At 53.2% G+C, this 21,972-nt stretch overlaps 1 protein-coding gene across 1 annotated transcript in view; it reads left to right on the top strand.

Moving 5' to 3' along the window:
• Nucleotides 1-21,972, top strand: part of PLB1 (phospholipase B1) — a 112,954-nt gene that overhangs the window by 73,759 nt on the left and 17,223 nt on the right. Inside the window, exons 34-49 of the mRNA XM_053667136.1 lie at nt 1,279-1,322; nt 1,874-1,982; nt 3,069-3,120; nt 3,513-3,593; nt 4,135-4,200; nt 4,847-4,947; nt 5,897-5,978; nt 6,634-6,738; nt 7,800-7,895; nt 8,439-8,510; nt 14,493-14,558; nt 17,684-17,744; nt 18,278-18,336; nt 19,957-20,024; nt 20,276-20,319; nt 20,539-20,638. Of these exons, the coding sequence (XP_053523111.1) occupies nt 1,279-1,322; nt 1,874-1,982; nt 3,069-3,120; nt 3,513-3,593; nt 4,135-4,200; nt 4,847-4,947; nt 5,897-5,978; nt 6,634-6,738; nt 7,800-7,895; nt 8,439-8,510; nt 14,493-14,558; nt 17,684-17,744; nt 18,278-18,336; nt 19,957-20,024; nt 20,276-20,319; nt 20,539-20,638 (1,206 nt within the window). The remainder of the gene's footprint in view (nt 1-1,278; nt 1,323-1,873; nt 1,983-3,068; nt 3,121-3,512; nt 3,594-4,134; nt 4,201-4,846; nt 4,948-5,896; nt 5,979-6,633; nt 6,739-7,799; nt 7,896-8,438; nt 8,511-14,492; nt 14,559-17,683; nt 17,745-18,277; nt 18,337-19,956; nt 20,025-20,275; nt 20,320-20,538; nt 20,639-21,972) is intronic.

Genomic DNA, 21,972 nt, shown 5'->3' on the forward strand with positions numbered 1-21,972 from the left:
TGGAAAAAGTTTTTAAAAATTGTATCTGTTTGATCACGTGCTTCCCTCAATCCCAGAATGCTTTCTTTGTTCGTATACCTGTTCGCATCCCCTGGGAACTGTCCACATGCCAGGGCAGTGACCTTCCACCGGTGCACAGCAGGAACTTTGAAAACAAACTGCACCTGGCTGTCCAGTTGGGGCACTGACTGCCTTTCCCTTAGATTGTCAATTTAAAACACAACTGTCAGCACGACAGTATCCATTCAGTGTGAATGAGTCAATATTATACCTATTTTTTTTGTCAAATCATCAAAAATATAATGTATTTCTTGGTGTGCTACAGAATGCTAATTAGTGTGTGACTGTACCACGAGGTGAAACAAGGTTGAAAAATCGCTGTACCGGGCTAGTCTGAGGAAAGCAATTCTCTGAAGTCATTAAAGCTTCTCGATGAGAAACGCTCAGCAATGAACGATTCTAAATAAATTGGAAATGTGATTTGAGCCTCTTCCTCCAGAAAAGACGAAGTGGAGAGAGGGGACCTCGCTGGGTGGGAGGCGGGCGGCTGTGAGCAGGGGCCTGCAGAGGGAGGGCCCGTGGCCGGTGACAGTCACAAAGCTCACCCGTCTTCGGGCATTGCCTTTCCTCAGCCGAAATAAACTGTCTTGTCGGGCACTGTTCAAAGTACTGAAATAAAATTTACTTACCTCCCAAATGCACTTCTTTGTCTGGTTAATTGGGAGTTGAGCTTGGCATTACTGAAAGTCCTTGAACAAATATTATGAAGCATCCACTCTGTGTTTCTCTAAAGCCCAGCCATTGAGCTCATGGAGTAATTAACACGAATTACGTTAATTGGCAGGTCTCCTGTAGATTAGCTATTTGATGTGGATCTGTTTTCTTTCATGTTGCACGTAAATCTGGTCAAAATGAGGCCTTAACTTTTTGCCTCGTATTTATGTGTATAATTCTCTTTTTTCTCCTAGAGCTATTCACTCTAAAATGGGCTCAGAGAGAGATTTCCGCCACGCATCAGTCTAGGTCTCTGTAGAGAGTGCTGTTCCTGGCTGGGCACCCAGTGTATCCCGGCTAAGCACTCTCCCTCCTGATTTGGTGGAGATAAGAAACAGCTCTCTTTTGCCTGGGTTATGGGGGAACCGACCCACTGTGGGATTCATATTTTCTCAGACTCTCTCAAACACAGAGATGGGTCTGGAACCACTTACAGGTGCTGATGGTGTGGGAGCTAAGAAAAGCCTATGTACTGATTCAATCTCACTGACTTACCCTCTACAGTGCAGGAGGAGACGGCTCCCTGGAGACCGTGACCACCTTACCGAGTAAGTAACCTGCGGGCCTGGGGCTTGAGGGCGCCTCTCAGCAAAGAAAGGAGGAAACAGCATCTTCCTTCCAACTACCATTGAAATGGGAGGAGAGGCCCGTGGATGGGTGGCTTAGGGGGTGGAATAAATGCTGTATTTGGAGCCCAGGGACCTGGGGTCAAGCCCTGGCCCCTCGATGTGCTTGCTAGGTGACCTAGGGCAAGTCACCAAACATCCTGAACCTCAGGTTTCTTCCGCTGGCCCAGAGCATGCAGAGAGAATCCAATGAGGTAGTGAGGATTCTCTGCACAATTCTCTGTGAATTGCGTGTATGTGTGTGAGAGAGAGAGAGTGAGAGAGCTGAGACTCTTGCTGCCCTGGCCCACCCTGTCATCCAGTCATTTCAACTCAGAGGGGCCCCAACTCCCGCTGGGCATGCCCTGTACTGCCTCTCCCTGGGCTGCCTGAGAATGGTAACATAGCCCCCCCTGTGGGGACCCCAGACCAGAAAAGGTCCCTGGCCTTCTGTCCTAAGCCCTTCGTGTCCTGTTCGCCCCCTTCTCTTCCAGATATCCTTCGGAAGTTTAACAGCTATCTCACAGGCTACGCACTGGGCACCGGTAGTGCCAACAGCACAAATGCGTCCCTCAATCAGGCTGTTCCTGGAGCAAAGGCTGAGTACGGCATTTGGGGGGTCAAGGGGGGCTATAGGAGGCACTCCCCTTTAAGGTTGCGGTACTGTTCTCCATGTGCAAAGGGCACATTCATCCATTTGCACCGATGATTTGAGAGGTTCCCCACCACTCGCTTCCCTGGCCGCCCCTGTCGCTAAGGCAGAGAGGCTGGAAGTTGGACAGGACAGTGACCCTAAAGGCTGAACTCCTGACCTCACTTTCATGTGCACCATGTTCTGATCATTCGAATAGCTGACCAGTCTCATCCAGTTTTTAAAACTTACCATGGTGTGATGGAGCTAGAGAGATCACCCTCTTCAAAGCCCTACAAGCGGCAATTCCCCCAAAAGGTCAGAGTGTGCCAAACAAATGGATGGGCAAGCCAGAACCTCCCTCCGTAGAGGCCGCTGGGGCAGCAAGTCACTGTGCTGTGCATCCATCCCACCCAGGCCTGAAACAGGGCCCTGGACCATTGGGGAGCTCAGGGTGCCTGAATCTAGTCCTTCTGTGAATTACAAACCCTGGCACATGGACAGAGTATGTTTATTCACCATCTCTTTCTGCAAGAAGCATTTAGATAAGTTTATTTCAAAAATAACACAATTAGCCCATACTTAAGAAAAAAATCACAGCCACTGCGGGGAAAGAGAGGAAGCGACTCATCAGTCTGAGCATTTTTATCGTTATTGTGCCTGAGCATCAAACTCTCAGCTTCCCAGCAGCCAAGGTGAAAAGAAGAAGCATGCTAAAGCCTTCATAGATCTAACTTCAGGGGCTAAACCAGTCCCTCAGAGATGGAATCCTCAAAGACACTTCGCACGTGTCGTTCTAGAAAGGAGATTACAAGCGACAAATACCATTGGCTGTACCTTTGATTACAGTTTTAGGACAAACACACAATTGGCTTTTCAGAGAATTATTTGTTGTAATAACTCTCCAGGATGGGGAAGTAACTCCTTGTCCCTTGGCCTCAGGGTCTCCACCAGTTCATGCAGTCAGGTTAATGCTATGGAAGCCTCTAGTTCAGACCTTTTAGGGGAAAAAGGCCAGGCACTGTTCCTGAACAGGACTGATTTTCCCTCCTTTTCAGGGAACTTGCAGGCCAAGTCCAGACTCTGGTACAGAGGATGAAAGATGACCAGGTGAGTCGGATTTATGGTTACTCTTAAACATGAATTTTCTAACCCACAAAAGTCCCCAAATGAATAAGTCTACCATGAAACCAGTGAGTCCCCTGTCACGAGAGGCATTCAAGTGGCAGTAGGGTAGCCCTTGTTGGAGGCCTTCTGGAGGAGATTGTGTCAACGGGAAGACATTTGTTGCTGATCACAATGACCTTGAAAGTCCCTTCTGGTGCTAAGATTCTGTGGTCTATAAATAAACCTCTAAAATTCTTTCAGCTCTGAGATTCTGATTCTATGATTTCGAGTGGGGAAGGAAGTCTGAGAGGGTTAAATGGATTTCCTAGAGCTGGCGTTTTTTATTTGCTTGCTTGTTTGTGGAGATCATCAAGCATCCTCCTCCTCCTGTGCAGGGAGTAAATTTCCACGAGGACTGGAAGGTCATCACGGTGCAGATTGGAGGCAGTGACTTATGTGACTACTGCACAGATTCGGTAATAGGGGCGGGGCGGGCCTGTTGGTTGCCCCTGACTTTGACCTGTAGGCAGGCCTTGGAGATCCTCATTGAAAACAGTCCTTAAAGTCCGCCCTAGAATTGTACAACTACACCTCTGTGTGTGCGTGCACACACTTCTTACCCACTCCCCTCAGGTCTCTGGCTCTATCTCGACGTCCCGGTAGTGCGAGGTGGCAGGTACCAGACCAGTGGTGCTTCTGCCTCCCTCTCTTAGCATCCCCGAGCACTCAGAAATAAAAAACATCGTGAACGTCGGGCAGGAAGAAGGAGGACTTTCTACTTTCTGCTCCTGAACTACAGCTCTGGCTGAAAGTGCCAGTCTTCTGGCTGGCCCATCTTTTATAACAGTGGGTGGTCAACTGTTCATCTCAGATTCTGGCATGATGAGCTAGGGACAGCTGGAGGCCAGAGGGAGAACAAGGCCTCGGGGCCGGAGCCAGGGGTCGGGGGAGGGACCTGTAACTGCCCCCGGTCCCCCCCCTTAACCAGCTCCTCCTCTCCCTTCGGTCTCTTCCCAGAATCTCTATTCTGCAGCCAACTTTTTTGCCCATCTCCGCAATGCCCTGGACATCCTGCATAGAGAGGTGCGTGGTAGCAGCTCACTGCATTTGGAACCAGCCCAGAAGGATCTCAGGCTTGAAGAAGAGAAGCAGTGTGGGCTCTAATTGTCCTTACACCACCACTACCTGGGACATTCTCTGGTGGCAGCAGCTGGCAATGTACTCTGGGCCACACAGTGTGTCTAGAGCAAGCCCTTCTCTGATCCAGTGCCCAGCAATGGGCTCTGTCCCCACCCTCGGCATAGGCGAGCCACTGCTGTCCTCTGACCACCGGGTGGTTCTCTGGAGGGCTGCATCCCCAGGCCTGCTCTGCACTGTTAGTCAAGGGCTAGTGTCCTGCCAAAGTGGGCATCTGTCCCACTAAATTTAAAGCTGGCAGACTTGGGTTCACTAACCAATGGCTGAATGGGGCTGAGCTCTCAGCATTCAGACTTGGGTCTGCCATGCGGTCCCATTCCAGGAGGTGCCATTCACATGGCAGCCCCGGGGTGCATACGGCCCACAGGGTCCTAGGGTGGCCCAGTGTGGACGCCTCCCCATAACTCCACTCGGGCACGTCTGTGCAGACATTCCACGGGGACCCTGGAACCTGTTCCCACCTCCCAGGGCCCTGAGACAGCTGGAGGGAGGAGCCCCCGGAGCCCGCTCTCACCTGCAATCTTGCCCTCAGGTGCCCAGAGCCCTGGTCAACCTTGTGGACTTCATGAGCCCCAGTGTCATGCGGCAGGTGTTCCTGGGGAGCCCAGACAAGTGCCCGGTGCAGCAGGCCAGGTAGGCCGTGCTGGCTGCCCTCCATCCTGGTCTAGCTTGTGCAGCCATGGCTCCTCGGGGTCTTTGTGACTTGGTCTGTCCATGTGCCCAAGTCTGTAAAGGGGTCCTTGAGCCAGGACCACCTCTGCCTAGGTGGTTGGAGCCGTGCCCCACCCCTTATTTAACGTCAGGGTGTCAGCAGGAACCTGCGTGTTACGGGGGAGCCCAGAGGGAGAGGCCAGGGCTGGGGCAAAGGCCAGTACTTGAGAGACAGTGTCACCCAGCCTGTGCAGGGACGACATGGCGGGGGCGTCAAACCGAAGCAGAGGTGAGGAAGGAATCCGTGCAATCTAGTCACAGCAGCAGTGAATTAGGGAACTTCAGGCTCGGATTTTGTTTCTTAAGCTGGGTGAGCAGTTATGTGGGTATATGTTATATTATTCTTAGTACCTTATATGTACATTTGCTTACTGAGCAAACACTTGTACAGAACTCACTGAGCCAGACACTGTCCCGAGTGCTTTAGAGATAAAGTCTCTTTTAACACGAAGTATATTTCATGAGCATGAAGTAATTCCTAAGCAAAGCAAAGATGCCATGGGGCACTAGTGTCAACTAAGGAGCTGTCTGGGGACATGAGCCACTGGAGGCCCCAAATCCCAGCTCCAGTACCAGAGGGGGCATTTCTATTTCATGTAAGAAAATTGAACATGGCATTTTCACTCGTTCAGCATGCCGTGCTTTGGGCCCAGGCCTGCAGGCCAGCACTGGTCCTCTGTTGCTGTGACAGGGCCCCCTTGGGGATTTGCCAGTCCCCGTGTCAGGGGGGAAACCCGCCCGGGGCATGCGCATCAGAGCCTCACAGCACATGTGCCCCTAAAGCCTAGGCTCAGATGAGCCGCCCTGTGCAGCAGAACCAGCCCCTGACCGGAGCCTTGGCTGGGCCCCCTGCCTCCCTCTCTTTGCACAGTGTCTTCTGTAACTGTGTGCTGACCCCTCGGGAGAACTCCCAAGAGCTGGCCAGATTGGAGGCCATCACCAGAGCCTACCAGGTGAGGCCAAGAAGGGCACCATTCGGTGCACTCCCCCCTCAGTGAACACACCAGCCCCGAGCCCCTGAGGGGAGGCACACAGGGGAAAGAAGAGTCATTCAGGGTTTGAGGGGGAACTTCACCACCTAGGCCCCTTCCTCTGCCCCACCTGGCTGAGGTGTCTCAGGTAACTGGCTGGTTGGCATCATTCCAAAGGAATAGAGGTGGCAAAGCCCCCATGGCCCAGCCACCCATGGTGGCTTAACCCTAACTCTTGACCTGAGGACAGTAGCCTTGGGTGCCCCATGGGAGCCCCTGTTCTGCACCCTGCAGGTCCAGCTGCCCCTACCCCACCGACCCCTCCCCTCCCCAACAGGCAGGCCTGGGGGGCCTCTGGAGACTCCTTCCAGGTTTTTATTCCTTGTGGGACTTCCCGCCTGGCCCTTCAGAGCTTGCAGTTCACAGAAAAGCAAAAACAAAAGGTGACCCAACCTGTTCCCAATTCTCCGGAAAGAGCTTTGCAACCAAGCGTGTCTGCCTGCCCAAGGGAAGGGCCGAGCCAGCACCCGCTCCATTTCCCAGGGAGATGGGGCTCGGCCCACACTCCCACCCTGCCCCACTGCGCTCGTGGGCCACCTAGGGCCTGTGCTGAAAGCACCCGTTGGTGTGTCCCCAGAGCAGCCTGCGCGAGCTGGTGGAGTCAGGCCGCTACGACACGCGGGAGGACTTCTCCGTGGTGCTGCAGCCCTTCTTCCACAACATCCGTCTCCCCCTCCTGGAGGTATGTCCCTGACCTCTCCGATGGGGCTTCCAGAGAGGACAGGAGGCTCAGGGCAGAGAGGCCACGTGCTTCCATCGGAGTCTGAGGAAATGGGAGAGAGAAGGGCGGCTCCCCAGGTGCTGGTCCGAGCTGCCTTCCCGGAGGCAGCGGGGTGGGGGCAAGCAGCCTCCGCTGTGTTGAGCATCTACCATGTGCCAGGCACTGTGCTCACCAGACATAAAATCTGTACAGCTACCTTTGGAGGAGAGTTTTATCATCACCGTATAGCGCAGGTTCAGAGGTGTCAACAGTCTTCCTACAGTCACACAGGAAATATGGGATGGAGAGGGCAGATGTGAATGTTTCCAGCCCCAGAAAGTCACTTTCTGCCACATGTACACAACCCCATAGTCATAAAGGAGGGCTCGGGTGCTCAGTCTGTACCCTGGCTGTGCCCTGCGCCTGGCACTCCAACCCGGAGCAGAAGAGCGCTGTGAGTGGGCCGGGTGGGTACTCGGTTCTGTCTGGCCGGGCCTCCATGCCAAGGGCTCCACCTAACTGGAGGGAGCTTCGAGCACCCCTGAGTGCCTCGAGGAAGAGGAGGCTGGCCCACTGCCCTGTAGTGGCTTTGTCCAGGCCTGCCCCGAGCCTCGGCCCCATTCTCCCCACCAAGACCACCAGTTCTATCGGGCCAACGGCTGGGAAGTAGCTTTTCCCAGGTGGCTGGCCAAGACTCCTTAGGGATTGGATCTCATTCCCTCAACCATGGCATGGGCCAGGGCTTCACATCAATGCGCCTAAAAGCAAATATGGCACTTTTTTTTATTCAATAGGGGGAACTGTGGGGCCAAAAAGGAGGATGGGGGCTGCGGGGAGTTGGGGGTGTCACCCAAGGCTTTGACTCTGTGGGATTGCTCTGATCTGCTCCTTGAGGTAAGCAGGCACGGCAGAAGTCCAACAGCTCAGAGCCCCCCAGGGAAGGAGGGTGTCAAGGGGTCAAGTCCAGGCTCAGGCCATGATCATGGCTCCCCCTCTGCCCTCCGCACCAACAGGATTTGAGGAAATCTATTTCTCTCCTCCAGGATGGGCGCCCAGATACGTCTCTCTTCGCCCCGGACTGCATCCACCCCGGTCAGAAATTCCACTCCCAGCTCGCCAGAGCCCTTTGGGTCAATATGGTAAGTTAAGTGGGGTGCCCCTGGGGTCCTAATCTACAGCAAAGCACCAGTTCCCATAGAACAGAATGTTCTCGGCCTCCCTTTGCCAGCAAGGTACAGACGAGCAGTGGCCGGCTGGCTCTCACATCTGTAGACACCTGTAGAATTGAAAATACAACCCTAAGACCCCACGGTTAGCTAGGCCCTCTCCTCTGTGCCTTGAACCCTGCTGAGGGTTCTACATGAGTGCAAGGCAGACTCTTCACATAGTCAGCAATTCCTATGTGGCAGCCTCTGTGTCAGGCGGCTTAAGCCACGTTACCTCATGGAAACTTCCCAACAGCCCTGCTGTGCTGTGAGTTTATGAGCAAGCTGAGTCCTAGAGAGGCTCAGGGACTCACCCAAGATCTCACAGCTGGCATCTGGCAGCTGGCAGAGCCAGGAATGGAGGCCAAGGCCCCTGAAACGGTGTTTGGAGCTTTCCCACGGCAGGATGCTGCCCCGGGAAGTTCATGTCCATGGAAACAAATGAGTACACCTGTGTCTTTGTGTTTCCCCAATCAGCTTGAACCACTAGGAAAGAAAACTGATACCCTGGACCTGACAGCAGATGTAGCCCTCTCCTGCCCCACTCAGGTAATTAAGCAGGGCCTGCTTTATTCCTCCCCAGGAACCCAGAGCTCTGACCTCGCCCTACCCCCCTGCAGCCTCCCCCGCAGCTTCCTCCTTGCCCATCTTGCCCCTCATCTGGAAGCAGATGGACTTTGGAGGGTGGAAGGAAGTCAGTGAGAACAGAAAGGGGAGAAGCAGGTGGGAGAGGAGGCCTGGGCCCAAGCAGAGGTTGAGGGTCAGGGTGAGACAGGTGGATTCCTGAGCAGAGTCAGAAAGCCAGAAGGATGAGGAGGAGGCTCGTCTTAGGGGGGGTACTTTTCCCACCTGGGCAGGTGGGAAAGTCAGATTGCAGGTGGAGGCCCAGGGAGAAGCCTGTAGGTCCGAAGTTGTGGTTCGTGGTGGTAGAGCCTGAATCGGGAGTTTCCAGCAGGGACAGGGTCACAGAGGACAGCCTGGGAACTGTGTGGAGGAGGGGCAAGCCTGAGCGGCCTTGGTGAGAACTCAGCTCCTTTTAAGGAGGAAAATGTAAGTGGTTGTTCAGCTTGATTTCAGGCCTAGGGTGGGGGCAGGTTCATGTTCTGCCTGCCTTCAGCTCCCTCTTCTAGAACCTGTCTTATGGTTTTTTAACCAAATAAGGCCAAGGCCCAAAAGCCCTCGGTGGCAATAAAAGCAGAAGGTTCTGACCCAATCTGGGAGGCTGGGTTTCTCTCCAGGGTCAGCTGCGTCAACTGAGCGGGAGTGGCCGCCCACCCCCACCCCCCACCCCCACCACGTGTCTTCCAGGGCTCCAGAGAGAGCACTAGCCCTTCCGGGCCCCCCATGCGCCATGTCTGCTACCTTCCCCACCCCTGTCTGCAGCCCAGGCTCAGACTGTGTGCCATCAGCCTCGTCAGGAGAGCCAGAGTGGTGGGGAAGAAGGGCTGAGGAAGTGAGGGCCTGGACTGCAGGGGGCTCAGCTGCTGGGTCTGGTGCATGGAGCAAAGGAGATATAGTCCAGTGGTGGAACAGCCGGGGCACCGCGGATGCCTCCACTCCAAAGGCCAGGTGCTGGCCAAAGGGCTGAGGCACAGGCCTAGAGGACTCTGCTGTGCCAGGAGTAAATGGTTTAACTGTTATACCCTAAGCATGTCTAAGGAGTTCTAGGGGAGGAACTAGACCATCTCTGCAGTGGGAGCGTTTGGGGACTCGGAGCAGAGGCTGTAAACCATACTGGAGGTGTGTCAACATTTTTACAACTCCTATGTCCCTTCTGAACATTAGCCATGGAAAACCCTCTCCAACCCGCCCATTCAACCTTCCATTAAATAGTAAAAGAAATAACAACCCATTCCGGGGAGCTGTCATTGCTCTCCCTGCCCTGCCCCCAAACAATTATTAAGTACCAGGTTAGAGCTGAGGCACTGGGTCAGGGAAAGCCCGTCACCAGGGGCCTCGAGGTGACCTGTGCCACTCTCTGCCCCAGGCTAGGCAAGGAGCCCCGACAGGGTGCTGCTCCACCAACCGTCAGGTCACAGTGGGCTCTGCTCCTCCTCCTGGACAGAGCCTGACTGAGCCACTGGTGAGCAGAGGAGAGAAAACCCAGCCTCCTGGAAGCCCAGCCTGGAAGAAGCTGTTGCCAGGCAACCCCAGAGCCCATTCCCAAAGGCTCTATCTGTTGGCCAGCCCAATTTCACCACACCAGGCAATGTAGCCTTCTGTGTTCCCCAGGTCCCATCTGCTTCCTCCCGTGTGCCTCAGAGCTATATAAAAGTCCACCGGCATCTCAGTGTGAGCTGACAGGGGCCAGGCAGCACGTATTTTAGTGCTAGCTGTGTCTAAACATAGACGCAACAGGCAGGACCCACTGGGGAGGAGGGGGCCAAGCGGATGCGAGCACTTGGGAGCTTTCTCAGCTTCCTCCCTGCTCCTCCCCCACCCCAGTCAACTGCAAGTGCATCCCGCCTGGCCAGGTTGGGCTCTTAACAACACTCCATGGATTTCTGGTGGATTTCCAGGATGGACAAATGATTTTATAGCCAGCTTGTGAATAGCCACCCTGTGGACTGTGGCTGCCGTCCCCTCCTGCCTTCATCACCTCTCTGCCCACTGCTTCCCTAGCCCAGGGCAGCTGGCAGCAGCTCCTCGGGCTTTGAGGAAAGCAGCAGAAAGACCAGCACAGTTCTTTTTAAGCTCTTATTCATCGGGCCCTCTCTAAGCATTTGACAAAGTTAACTCCCTCCTCTGTGAGTTTTCTGGGTGCAGAAGCACCTCGTTGTCCTGTTTTCCTAGTTGCTGCCCCTTCTTGTCTCTTTTAACAACCCTCTTTCCTTCTTCCAGCCTAAAAAATGTGGACACTGTCCAGCTGTCATGTCTCAGCGCTCTTCTCTCTTCTCTGTCCCCCGTCCCTTCCCCCTGAGATTTGTCCATCTCCAAGAGATCCTCTTAAATTCTTTGTATGAGACTCCCCAACCTGTGTCATTATTTCTTGTTCCTTTCCCAAACCCCACCTCTGTGCTTCTAACCCTTAAAAGCTGCTTTGCCCTACATAGTGTAAGGTTACCCAGATAGCATCTTACAGGAATGGCCCAGGTATCAACAAAGCAGGGGAATCAGAAAGATGCAGAGAGAGAGGGAGAGACAGAGAGGCCGAGAAAGAGAGAAACCAAAATATTTTCAAGTGGTACTACAGTCTTTCATTTTGGAGAAGGCAGAGGTGTGCTGGATTCCATCATACGTATTGTTTTGGGGTGTTTGTATTTCGAATTACATACGGGGGACCACTATTATCTTTTGAGTGCTTTAGACTTCTGAATCTCCTACAATCCTGCCCTGGCCTCACCATCACCTCCAACTCAACGAACTGTCATTCAGAAAGTAATGCTTGAGTACGGAGTGTTAAAATAGGAGCTATACATCTGCCTTCCCCGACTCTCTGGTCCGCAGGACCTTCCTGTTTCTGTCAGTGTTACAGTGGTGCCCACCTCTCTGCAGCCACGGAAGCTGGGGCAGGAGCCCTGTGCACTAGGACTCTTCCCGGAGCCCCTCTGGCCGCCGCTGCCTCCCGCTCCCGAGGTCACCCCTCCCCCCTTCAGGTCTTTGGCACGTGTATGCTAAAGGTTATCTGTTCCGACCTTCCATCATAAAACAAGAGGATTATATAACCTTAGACTCTCAGCAGGGAGGACCTGGGAGTCTTGTTGATGTAGTTCCCATAGAATAAATGGATTATTTTACCACATTCCTCCCCAGGCATTACTATAGCCTCTACTTAAACTTCTGTACTCTCAAGGCAGTGCCTTTCAAACTGCCCAGTGGCAAACCACTAACAGGTTGTGAAATCAGCCTGGTCAGTCACGCACCAGCGTTTGGAGTGGCACAGCCCGTTCCGTCCTCCTCCCTCCTACCCTCCGCACCACCCTCCCCCGGGTCTTCTCCTGGGTTTCCCCCATCATTCGTCACAGACAGGGTTTCCAAACCCTGTCTCACGTGGTAGGTGTGCGTCCTTGGAACACGGCCCCTCTTTAGGCGGTGCCCAGACCTGCCCGTGCACTCTCTTTGGTTTGGTCCGAGCAGCACAGAACGGAAAACAAAAAGAACCACCACTCCTTCGCTGTGGAACTTTAAACCTAGTGACACAGCCAAGTGAACATGACCTTTTCCCGAAGCCTCTGGCTCACGTTGCTGACTCACCTCAGGTGGCTGTCCTGGCCCTGCCCCACCCCCGCCCGGGGAAGGCCACACTGTCTTTGCACAGACTTCCTTGTCCCGCAATTTAATGGGCTTCACCTTTCACTCACTGGTGTTACAAGCAGAGCCTAAGAGAGCCGGTCGGACCAAGCGATGGAATCCCTCCTCCAGCCGTCTGCTCACCTCCAGGCCTTTAAACCGCTCTGACTCATGCACACACCACGCAGGTCCATAAAACAAGCCCTGGGCAGCCCAGGCCACCTGTCTGCTGCTGGCCTGGACCTGTTCTTACTAGTCCTGCTCTGGCCTCCCCCCCCACCTAATTCCAGTGTCTCCCTCATCCCTCACCCCTTTGACTCAGTCAGTCTCTCTGGCCCCTCCCCCAGCCCTTGGGTCATGCAGTGGGTTAGACTCTCCAGTTTGCCTTTCAGCACTTCTGTAAAGTCAGGGTGCTTCTCTGTCCTCTTGTTTTTCCTGTGCCGGCCACTCTGGGACTGGCTCCAGCCCCTAGGCCCTAGGCCCAGGCAAGGCTCCCTTGAAGTGGGGGGAGCATATTCATTAGCAGTGCACCCCCCCACTAATTCTGGTCTGTGAGGACCACATATTCCCAGGTCTTACCGAAGGCCATTCCTCATCAGCCATTGCACTTAAGGCCACAGCATTCTTTGATGCTTCGCTGCCACCTCCTAGCTTCTCGCCTTCTCTGCCTGATTGGGTCGTAAGCCTCTTCGTGTCCTCCCCTCACCCCAGCACTCAGAACAGTGCTCTGAACACACTGGGGCTTGGCAGCCGCGGCTCAGTTCGGTGTAGGGAACTCCCAGGTTGCCCTCGTGTGATGGTGGATGCTCAGGGGAAGTTAAATGACATCTGCCGGAGACAAGCCTAGTTAGCTGTGGTGACATGCCATGGTAAGGCCTTTCTTGCCTTGCACTGTTGCAGACAGTCCTGGGCACACTTCCTGCCCTTGGCATTGAGTACTCCTCTGGCCCACGTGTCAGCTGGGAACAGAGACTCAAGAGGAAGGTGAGACACACATGGTGTTCCAGAGGACGGGGGCTGGGGGCTGGGAGATTTGTGTGTGTAGATTTGGTCCTCCAAGGTGACTCCTGAGTCCCTCTTCCCCTTCCTCTCTGACCACACAGGGCCCGACACCAGTGTGGGGAACGGAACCAGGCCGTTCCTGGTCAGGAAAGCCCGTCAAGTCAGGCCAGGCCCTGTGCTCACCTCATTAATTGCTCTCTACCTGGAACAGGTCCCTTCCGCACGCTGGACCTCAGTTGCTCCTCATCTATAAAATGGGGACTCTCAGGGGCTGCAAACTCACATCTGAGCCAGGCAGGAACACGACCTCATGGATGGGATTGGGCATGTGCCAAGAGGAAGTGGCAGGGCCAGAACCGAAGAGCGCACATTTCTTCTGAGAGCACTCTGGTTCTGTCTCCTCACTCCTCTCCCTCTGTTAACACCGTTCAGGCCAAAAAATAAAGCGGAATAAATCGAAGCATCGCCTGGGTGGGCTCAGCCCATGAGCAGTCAGTTTCCAACCCCCGGAACTGATCTCCAATATTCTGGTTCTCTCTCCTTATTCCCAAACTGCAGACCATGGCCCTTCTACCCCACTCTGCACACCCTGTGAAAGAGCTGACAGCCCTGGGCCTTCTGGTGCTTCCTGATCTCAGTCCTGTTCCCTGGCCCTTGCTTCTCCATCGTGTCTACTTGTTCTCATTCCCTTGCTTTTCCCATTTCTCCTTCACTTCCATTCATCCTTCTTGATGAACCAATCGCCTGAAACTAAATAGACTTGGATTCTTGACTGGGCTTGGGTGAGAACCAGTCGTGAACTAAATAGACAAGCAGGGAATGAAGAGAGAATGTCCATGAGAAAAGGCAGGGGCAGACTGTATGGTGTGTGGGACAGCAACCCAAAGGGGGTAAGACACAGTTCAAAAGAGGAGGGGAGCAGATATTAAAAATAAATTGATAATCATAACGCTCTAATATGAAGCTCTTGCCAAAGAAATTACAAAGGAGAGAAAACAGATCATTGCGATGACCAGGGGGATGTTCAGGTGCTGGGGTGGAAATGGAAGCATAGAACCCCAAATAAAACATACATGGAACCCTTTTCAGGCCCTTCATTATGTATCCCTTGCCAAAGCTGATGTGCAAAACCCTCTAGGGAATGAACAAAATTATGTTCATACAGCTCTTCTTATTTGAGTGCAGAAAAATCATGTTAAATAAATCTAGAAGGCAGGATTATTAGTTCTTATTTTTCCTAAGCAACCTTTGGTATGGTCAGATAACCAACCTCCCTCCATGGTTTCTGTTCTCTCTTAGAACGAGCCTTTCCTGCGAACGCTCCGGAACAGTAACTATACTTATCCCACCAAGCCAACCATTGAGGTAACTCCAGACTCACATCTGCCTCTCTCGGGGACAAACAATGGTGACTCAGAAAGTGAGGCAGGTTTCAGAGGATTAGCTTAAGCAGAAATTCACCCTTCTTACAAACTGGAAATTGGAATGTTAAAAAAAATGTTCTGAACCACAAAGTTCCGGGACTGTCCTAGCATGTTCTCATCAGCAATCAACAGGTAGAAGTGGCCCTGGACCCATTTTCTTTGACCTGTGTACAAACATCATCTCTGATTAGGCAACTCTGCCTTCCAAGAAAGGATGACAGGGAGGCAGTGGGTGTGATGTGCCGTGGACTTGCGGAAAGGCGGAGGCTGAGTGGAAAGTACCTTCACTCCAGAGGGCGGGCCTGGTGGAGAGCTGATGCATGTCCAGGGGACCCTCCTCGGTGGGTCTCCAAGGCTGGCTTGGTTCAAGTCAATCATACTGGCTCTGAGGAACCCCAGAGGAGACAGGGCTGTAAGGACTACTACTCTGAAGATGGCCTGGAGGGTCCTGGACCACACCAGGCCTTGCAGGACAGGGCTGGTCCAGGTCAGGTCTGTCAGCCACCAGGACAGGAGCTCAACCACAGTTTCAGTGGAGCATCTATGGTATATCCAGTCTTGTGTTAGAGGTTGGAGGGACTTTAGGGATGTATCTATCAGACATGATCCTGACCTGGGGGAGTTACGTAGAGGTCATTTCCATAGTGAGCACCTACTGTGTGTCAGGCACTTTCAGGGAGATAGTGCAGAAGAACAGACAGATGGGTCTTATCTCTCATGGGGCTTACAGTCTATATTGTTAAAAGAGTCACTCAATAATAGCCAAACACAATCACTTCAGGAAGTGATGGCCACTCAGGAGAGAAGCACGGCAGGGTAAGGGAGGGGTGGCGAGTTCTGATGAGTCGGGCAGGCCAGGCCTCTCCGAGGAGAAAGGATCTGAGCTGGGACATGCGGGATGAAAAGACACCGGCTATCTGGAGAGCCAGAGTCCCAGGCAGGACCAGGGAACACAAAGGTTCAGAAATGGGGCTGAGTTGGGAGTGTTCGAGGAGGAGAAGGAAGATCAGAGTGGCTGTGGGCATGTGAATTAGGTGAGAGTGGGGGGGGGTGAGATCAGAGGAGTTTTCAGGGGCCGGGTCATCCACAGTCTGAATCCCTAAGGAGGAAGGTTGGACTCTCGGTGGAGAGATGTGGGGAGCCACTGGAGGGTCCCAGAGAGGGTGACGTATTCTGGTTCACCTTTGAAAAGGTGTCCCTGACTAGTGTGGAGAGTGGACTGGGGAGCAGGAGCACCGGCTGAGGAAGGGCCTTCTGTAAGTCAGCTGACGCACTGAGACTGACTTAGAGAAAAGTATTGAAGAACCATTGGATTCTAAGTTCTGGGGTCCCGGCCATGACAGCTTCATGGCCGGGGTAATGCCAAACACCCAGCCTCTCTGCATTCTTTCAGGCTCACATTAGCCCAACGGAGCCTTGACCCAGGCCAACTAGGGACCAAAGCACATTATAATTGAAATGTCAGGGGCATCTTGTCCATCAGGTATTTCATTATTTAACATTTATTTATTGGATGCCTGAATGAAGCAGGCACTGTGCTAAGTGCTGAGTACATAAGGTGAGCCAAGTGGGCCTGGGCCTGCCCTCTTGGATCTAATAGTCTGTGTGCCTTCGCTTCTGCTACTACAAGAGCTAGAAACCCAGGCCTAGAATATGTGTGTGTGTGTGTGTGCGTGTGTGTGTTTAATACCTTGCTGTTTTAGCCACAGACAGATGACATCAACATTACCTGGAAACTGGTTAGAAATGCAGAGTCCTGGGCACCACCCCAGTCCTACTGAATCAGAGTCTGCCTTTAACAGGACACCCAGGGTGTTTGGGCAACTGCAGTGCGTGGCTCTCCCCTGTGACAGAGGCACGCCCACATTCCCACCTGCATCTGTTGATCTGCACAGCGCCTGGTTGGCCCTGGCTCACCAGCCAGCTGAGATAGTTCTAAAGTACTCATAGCTATAAAACTTTTTTTTAATGGAATTTTTTTCTGACATTCGTCATTGGCACACAGCACATCCTTGACTTCAGTAGAACATCCACACAGTAGAAGGAATCCATTGGTGTGATGAATTGAGCAGTTCCTTGGAATAAACTAAATTATATCAAATTAAGCACATGCTATTTAAAAGAAGTTTCATTTTTGCTCCCTCATAAGAGGAGTGTTGTAACAAGGCTTGTGTTCATCATCATCTGACTAAAACGGAAGAGATGAGCTTCCAAAGCCTCGGCAGAGAATCGGCCAACCAGTGAGCCCCGCCCGTGGAGCTCTACCGTGTATGCGTCCCTGGGCTTGTCTCTCCAGCCATCTCGGGGACGTGTGGGTGTGTGGGGCTCTGGGGAAGAGATGTGATTCCTCCCCCAGCTTGCCGGCGTTGGCCGTTTCTATGCCCTCTGCTTCTCACCCCATCCCTTCCTCCAGCACCTGGAAAAGTTGCTCTGTATTTTAGCTACCAAGAAATTTGACTAAAGGTATCCAGGTTACAGACATTAATTTTTACACATACAAAGAATTGGTTGGCTATGAAGTTAAACGTCCAAAAAGATATACACATGTACAGATATACACATTACACAGAAACCAGGAACTTTGCAATTATAAATATTTCGTGTTCTTTTCCTAAAAATGTTCTAATTATTGTTTCAGCCCTAGCATGGCGATCAATGTCCATTAGCTTCCTGTTCAACAACAATCCCAATCTACCTGTGGTCTCTTATCAGGCATCTGAGTCTGTGGTCCCCTGGGACACCACTGCACTGTTTCTCCCCTGCTTTGGTGTAGGACTGCAGCTCCATGTAAGAGTGTAGGTAGTGGAGATGGAAAATGCTGTGTGTGTGTGCACGTGTGTGCCCACCATGGTGTGCTTTGTGCATAGGGAGAGGCAGACACTCATTTTCTCCTCTCTCACATCCCTCACAGTCCATCTACCACCAAGGGGTCTTACCCTCACAGGATTCCCCCACAATAATGTAGTTCTAGCTTCTATGAGTAATTTCTTAGCTAATTCTTGGGCTGAAGCTAACTTCCCTGCACAATGGGTGTTGGGCGTTGTATCTTTCTTCCTGTTGATTTAGAACTGGGGCAGTGACTTCCTGTGTACGGGATGGAGCCCTTCCAGCAGTGTTCCCGCCTCGGGTGAGTGAAGACGTCATTCCCCACTTCACTTAGAGGCCTCGATGAATGTGCAGGTGGTGGGGGACCCTACGAACATGCCTTGGAGCCGTGAGCAGGCCTTGCTGACTCCTGGGCAGTGCAGCCCACGACCAGCTGGCCTGCAACCCTTGCTGGGCCCCCAGGCCTCTCCACAAATCCCACTTCTCATGTCCACTTAGTCCCATTGGCGGCCCTCAGGCCTCCGTCCAGTGAGGAGGGGACAGTCAGGGACTGGGGGTCCTCTCTGCCTGTGCCCACGATGCCCACAACCAGAACTTTATGGACCACTCCATTGTGAATGGGCTCTCTCAGGATGGACGATATCCATCCATGCCATTACCTTCGGTGCCTGGGTTGCTCTAGATGGATGCAGGAGTCAGCGCTGCTAACGCCCCCAGCTGGAAATAAGTGTAATAGGAACCTGCAGGACTACAGCAGGATCTCAGACTTCTGGTCAAGTTTATGGTGTAAAAGACTGCCCCCTGACCATCCATCTTGTTGCCTGTCTATCCTAGTCCACAAGCTCCGACCTGCAGACATCAAAGTGGTGGCCGCCCTGGGTGATGCGCTGACGGTGAGTGCTGAACGGTGCCCAGCATGGGCACCAGCCGAGCCCCATGCACAATCCGCTCTTCCTCAGAGCCGGCTCTGCACTTAGCTGACATGAAAGAGGGCCCACCTGGGTCAGGCACTGAGCCACAGCCATACAGCCACAAGACATCCCCAGGCAATGCAGAATGCCCCACTCTCCACCCTTCCACAGTCCAGCTCAAGCACCACCTCCACCCCTGGGTAGAAGCTGCCTCCCCACTATCCCCTCTGTCCCCGAGCATTGCCTCTGTGTGCTGTGGTACTCACCCAAGTCCGCCTGCCTTTACAGGAAACTCATTTCCATCCACCGGACTCACAGAATGGGGGGTCCTACAACACATTGCCCAGCACCCCTCACCCCACTCAAAGATGTGTTCTTTGGGGCAGAGGGAGCCCAATTCACAGAGGGAGCACTCAGAACTCACAATTTCACTAAATGAATCATATTAGCCAACTACGTAGCTACTGCTGCGTGCAAGACCCTCTGCCAGCAGTTCTGAGGGGAAAGAAGTAGGAGACACAGTCGTGACCCTGAAGAAGTTTGTTCAGCTGGGAAAACGAGAGGCTTATACAGAAAAAGGTACATAATAACGTAGATAACACACAGGACTTTGAAAACCAGGTACTCATTTCTGCAGAAACAACCAACTTCCCCGTAGATGTGTGAATGCGTTTTAATTTTGGTATGAACATGGAGAAAGCCATAAAAGGATATGTACACACACACACCCACACCCACACCCACCCCAGGCTCATCACCACTGATCAGCTTCAATGGTGTGTATGTGTGGGTTAGGGGTGAGGTGGGGATGGGGCAAGATTACTGAATCATTTCTCTAGCTATGGTGCACAGGTATTATTTTTATAAGTTTCAAAGAAGAATTTGTTTTTTTAAGGTAGAGCATTGAAAGAAAGCTTTGTAGGGGAGCTAGAACCCAACAAAGGCATTCGAGAATGAATTAGACATTTCCAGCCAGACGGGGGGAACCCAGCACGCCTGGGAGGGACAGAGTGGGTGGCATGGGGCAGGCTGGTCCAAGGCCCTCAGCCTTCAGATTGGTTCGCTGAGACCCGGAGGTTTGTGTGGACAGGAAAGGAGTGAGTGAACGAGGGAAGGAAGGTGGAAACCGGGTTATGGTGAACTCAGGAAGTTGGTGAAGGGCTTTGGCTTTGGCCCTGTGGGTGAGGGAGCCCCGCTGAAAGGTCAGCATCAGGGGAAGTGTGGCGGAGTGGGGTGATCAGAGGAGCAGACGGACAGACAGCCTGGTGGGAAAGGAACGGATGCTGGGGGACTGTGGGGTCAGGTAGGAGGTCGGAGGGTGGTCCATGGCAAGAAGACGGCAGTCTCACCCCAGAATGTGGCAAAGGGAACAAAAAGAAGAAGATGGGATCTGGAGAGGCTGGGAAGGAGGAAGCCCGCTTCTCGTAGCACTTGGGTACTGGTTGCACATAGTTGACTGGGGGTCAGGACAAGTCAGAGACTAAGTGTCCTAGAAGGAAGCTGGTACTGTCTTCAGAAAAGGTAAGTCCAGGTCCCGGCAGTTGCAGGGGGCCCAGGGGCCCCTCCCAGGTCTGCAGGCTGCTTGCTCTTCACCTTTCACAGACGGCAGTGGGAGCCCGCCCCAGCAACTCCAGTGACCTGCTCGTGTCCTGGCGGGGGCTGTCCTGGAGGTGAGGATTTCTCCACTATTTTCTATGGGTAACACTGCCCCAAAGGGGTGTGAGGGGTGTGTCCCTATCAGCCCTCCAGAGACGGGGCCAGGCTCAGCTCCGAGATGCCAGGAGAGGCCCAAGTGCTCACGTTAGTCCCAAGGGTGATGGGCATCCCCCACCAGGGCGGACTCTCTGGTTCTGACTCGGCAATATGAGGACCTGTGGAGCAGCAGGTCAGGGATTTGAATAGATGTGTTTCTCTTCCCCAGCGTTGGAGGGGACGAGGCCTTGGAGACCCACACCACACTGCCCAGTAAGTAGCCCCACGAAGAAGCACCATCACTGTGGCCACAACAGCCCCCCGTGGAAGCCAGGGCCTTCCCTCCAAGAAACAGCAGAGAAGGTTATCTGCAAGGAGGGAAGTCAGCCAGCCCCGAAAAGACCCAAAACTGCCCTGCTCCCTACCTGTACCCCAATACTGCATGTCCATCCCCCACTCACCTGTGCTGTCTGCTTTCTCCCTCTTTAAAAGATATTCTGAAGAAGTTCAATCCTCAAATATTCGGGTTCTCCACCGGTACACAAGAGGAGACGGCGGGACTGAATGTGGCTATGGAAGGGGCCAGAGCTCGGTGAGTGTACGTGGGCACAGGAGAGAGAGCGGAGGGCAGGCTGGGAGACTGGGGGGGACATGGAAAGGCAGGTAGGAAGGCATCTGGGGCCCAGGCCCGGGCCCAGGGGAGCAATAATCACTGCCACACATGGAGCTCCTCCGTGAGCCTGGCTCTGGGCTGGCCCCACATGTGGATGGTCTCATGTAATCCTCACACCCTTCAGGACATCAGGGCTTAGAAAGTTTCCTGAATGGTCCAAGCTTATCGGGAAAAGTCATCAGAGATGCCAGGATCCGACCAGGCTGCTCCGCCCCACTATGCTCTTACTGCCTCTGGCGGTGCGTGGGGGCAGGAGGAAGCACACTGCCCCACCCCACTCCACTCCCCCATCCCCTGGGTGCTGTCCTGCTGACCTCCTGAACCTCTCAGAAACTTGGGAACTTAGTGCGTGGCCCTGTGGGCAGCCACTCTTCCTCTCTGCCCCTTTGGCTCGGAACCTCCAGTGCTCAATTCTGAAAGAGCTGTTACTTTGGCATTAGGGAGTCAGCTGTTCAGGCCCCTGGAACAGCATGGTAGTTGTTTGTTCTCACTCAGATTTCTGTTGTTGACAACAACCCAGATAATTGCAGCCGAAATGCCCTGCAGAGTTCACTGACTTCCTGCACAGGCCGCGCTGGTTATGTGCTTTGTGGCAGCGGTCCACACTCAGATCACCAAGGAAACGGCATTGTCTCCGCTCGGTGCATTTACAGGGAGTGCTCTGCTCAGACCCTGTCCGGGCCCCACGCTCTGATGGGTCTCTGAGCCACAGGAAGCGATGTCAGTTCCTCAACGTCATAAGCAGGAAGAACTTCTTTTTCTGCGAAAAACTGGGCTTCATGGGGTCATAATGTCGACATCTAAATGCTGCTATGACTATTGCAATTATTGCTATCATTGTCATCATCATTATTATTCCACAGCCCCGGCTGCATTAACCAGGAGGTGATTCCTCCGTCTGTGGACATTTAAGCCCCTTCCTCACTTCACTCCTCTCGCTGCCTTTTCTGCTTTCCTGCCGCTCAGTGCCTCCACCAGTGCAAGCCAACGGCAGGGGAAGTAGCCCAGACACACAGATTCTCTGCTGTCCCAGGTTCGGGGAAAGGAGAGTAGGCCACTGAGTTAAGTGAGCAAGGATGGAGCACTGCTCTCTCTCTCCTGTAGCCGTGCTCTGTGTTTTGTTTGGTGTAGTTAACGATAAGCTCACCTAAATAGAAAGGTAAATACCACAGCTGAACAACTAAGATAATAGGACCTGGGGTCAGACCAAGTGTGTGTCCAGCTGTCTGCTCTCAGACTTGCTAGCTGTGTGA

The sequence above is a fragment of the Artibeus jamaicensis genome, unplaced genomic scaffold, assembly GCF_021234435.1.
Source record: "Artibeus jamaicensis isolate MK-2021 breed Jamaican fruit bat unplaced genomic scaffold, CSHL_Jam_final contig_465, whole genome shotgun sequence".
NCBI lineage: Eukaryota > Metazoa > Chordata > Mammalia > Chiroptera > Phyllostomidae > Artibeus > Artibeus jamaicensis.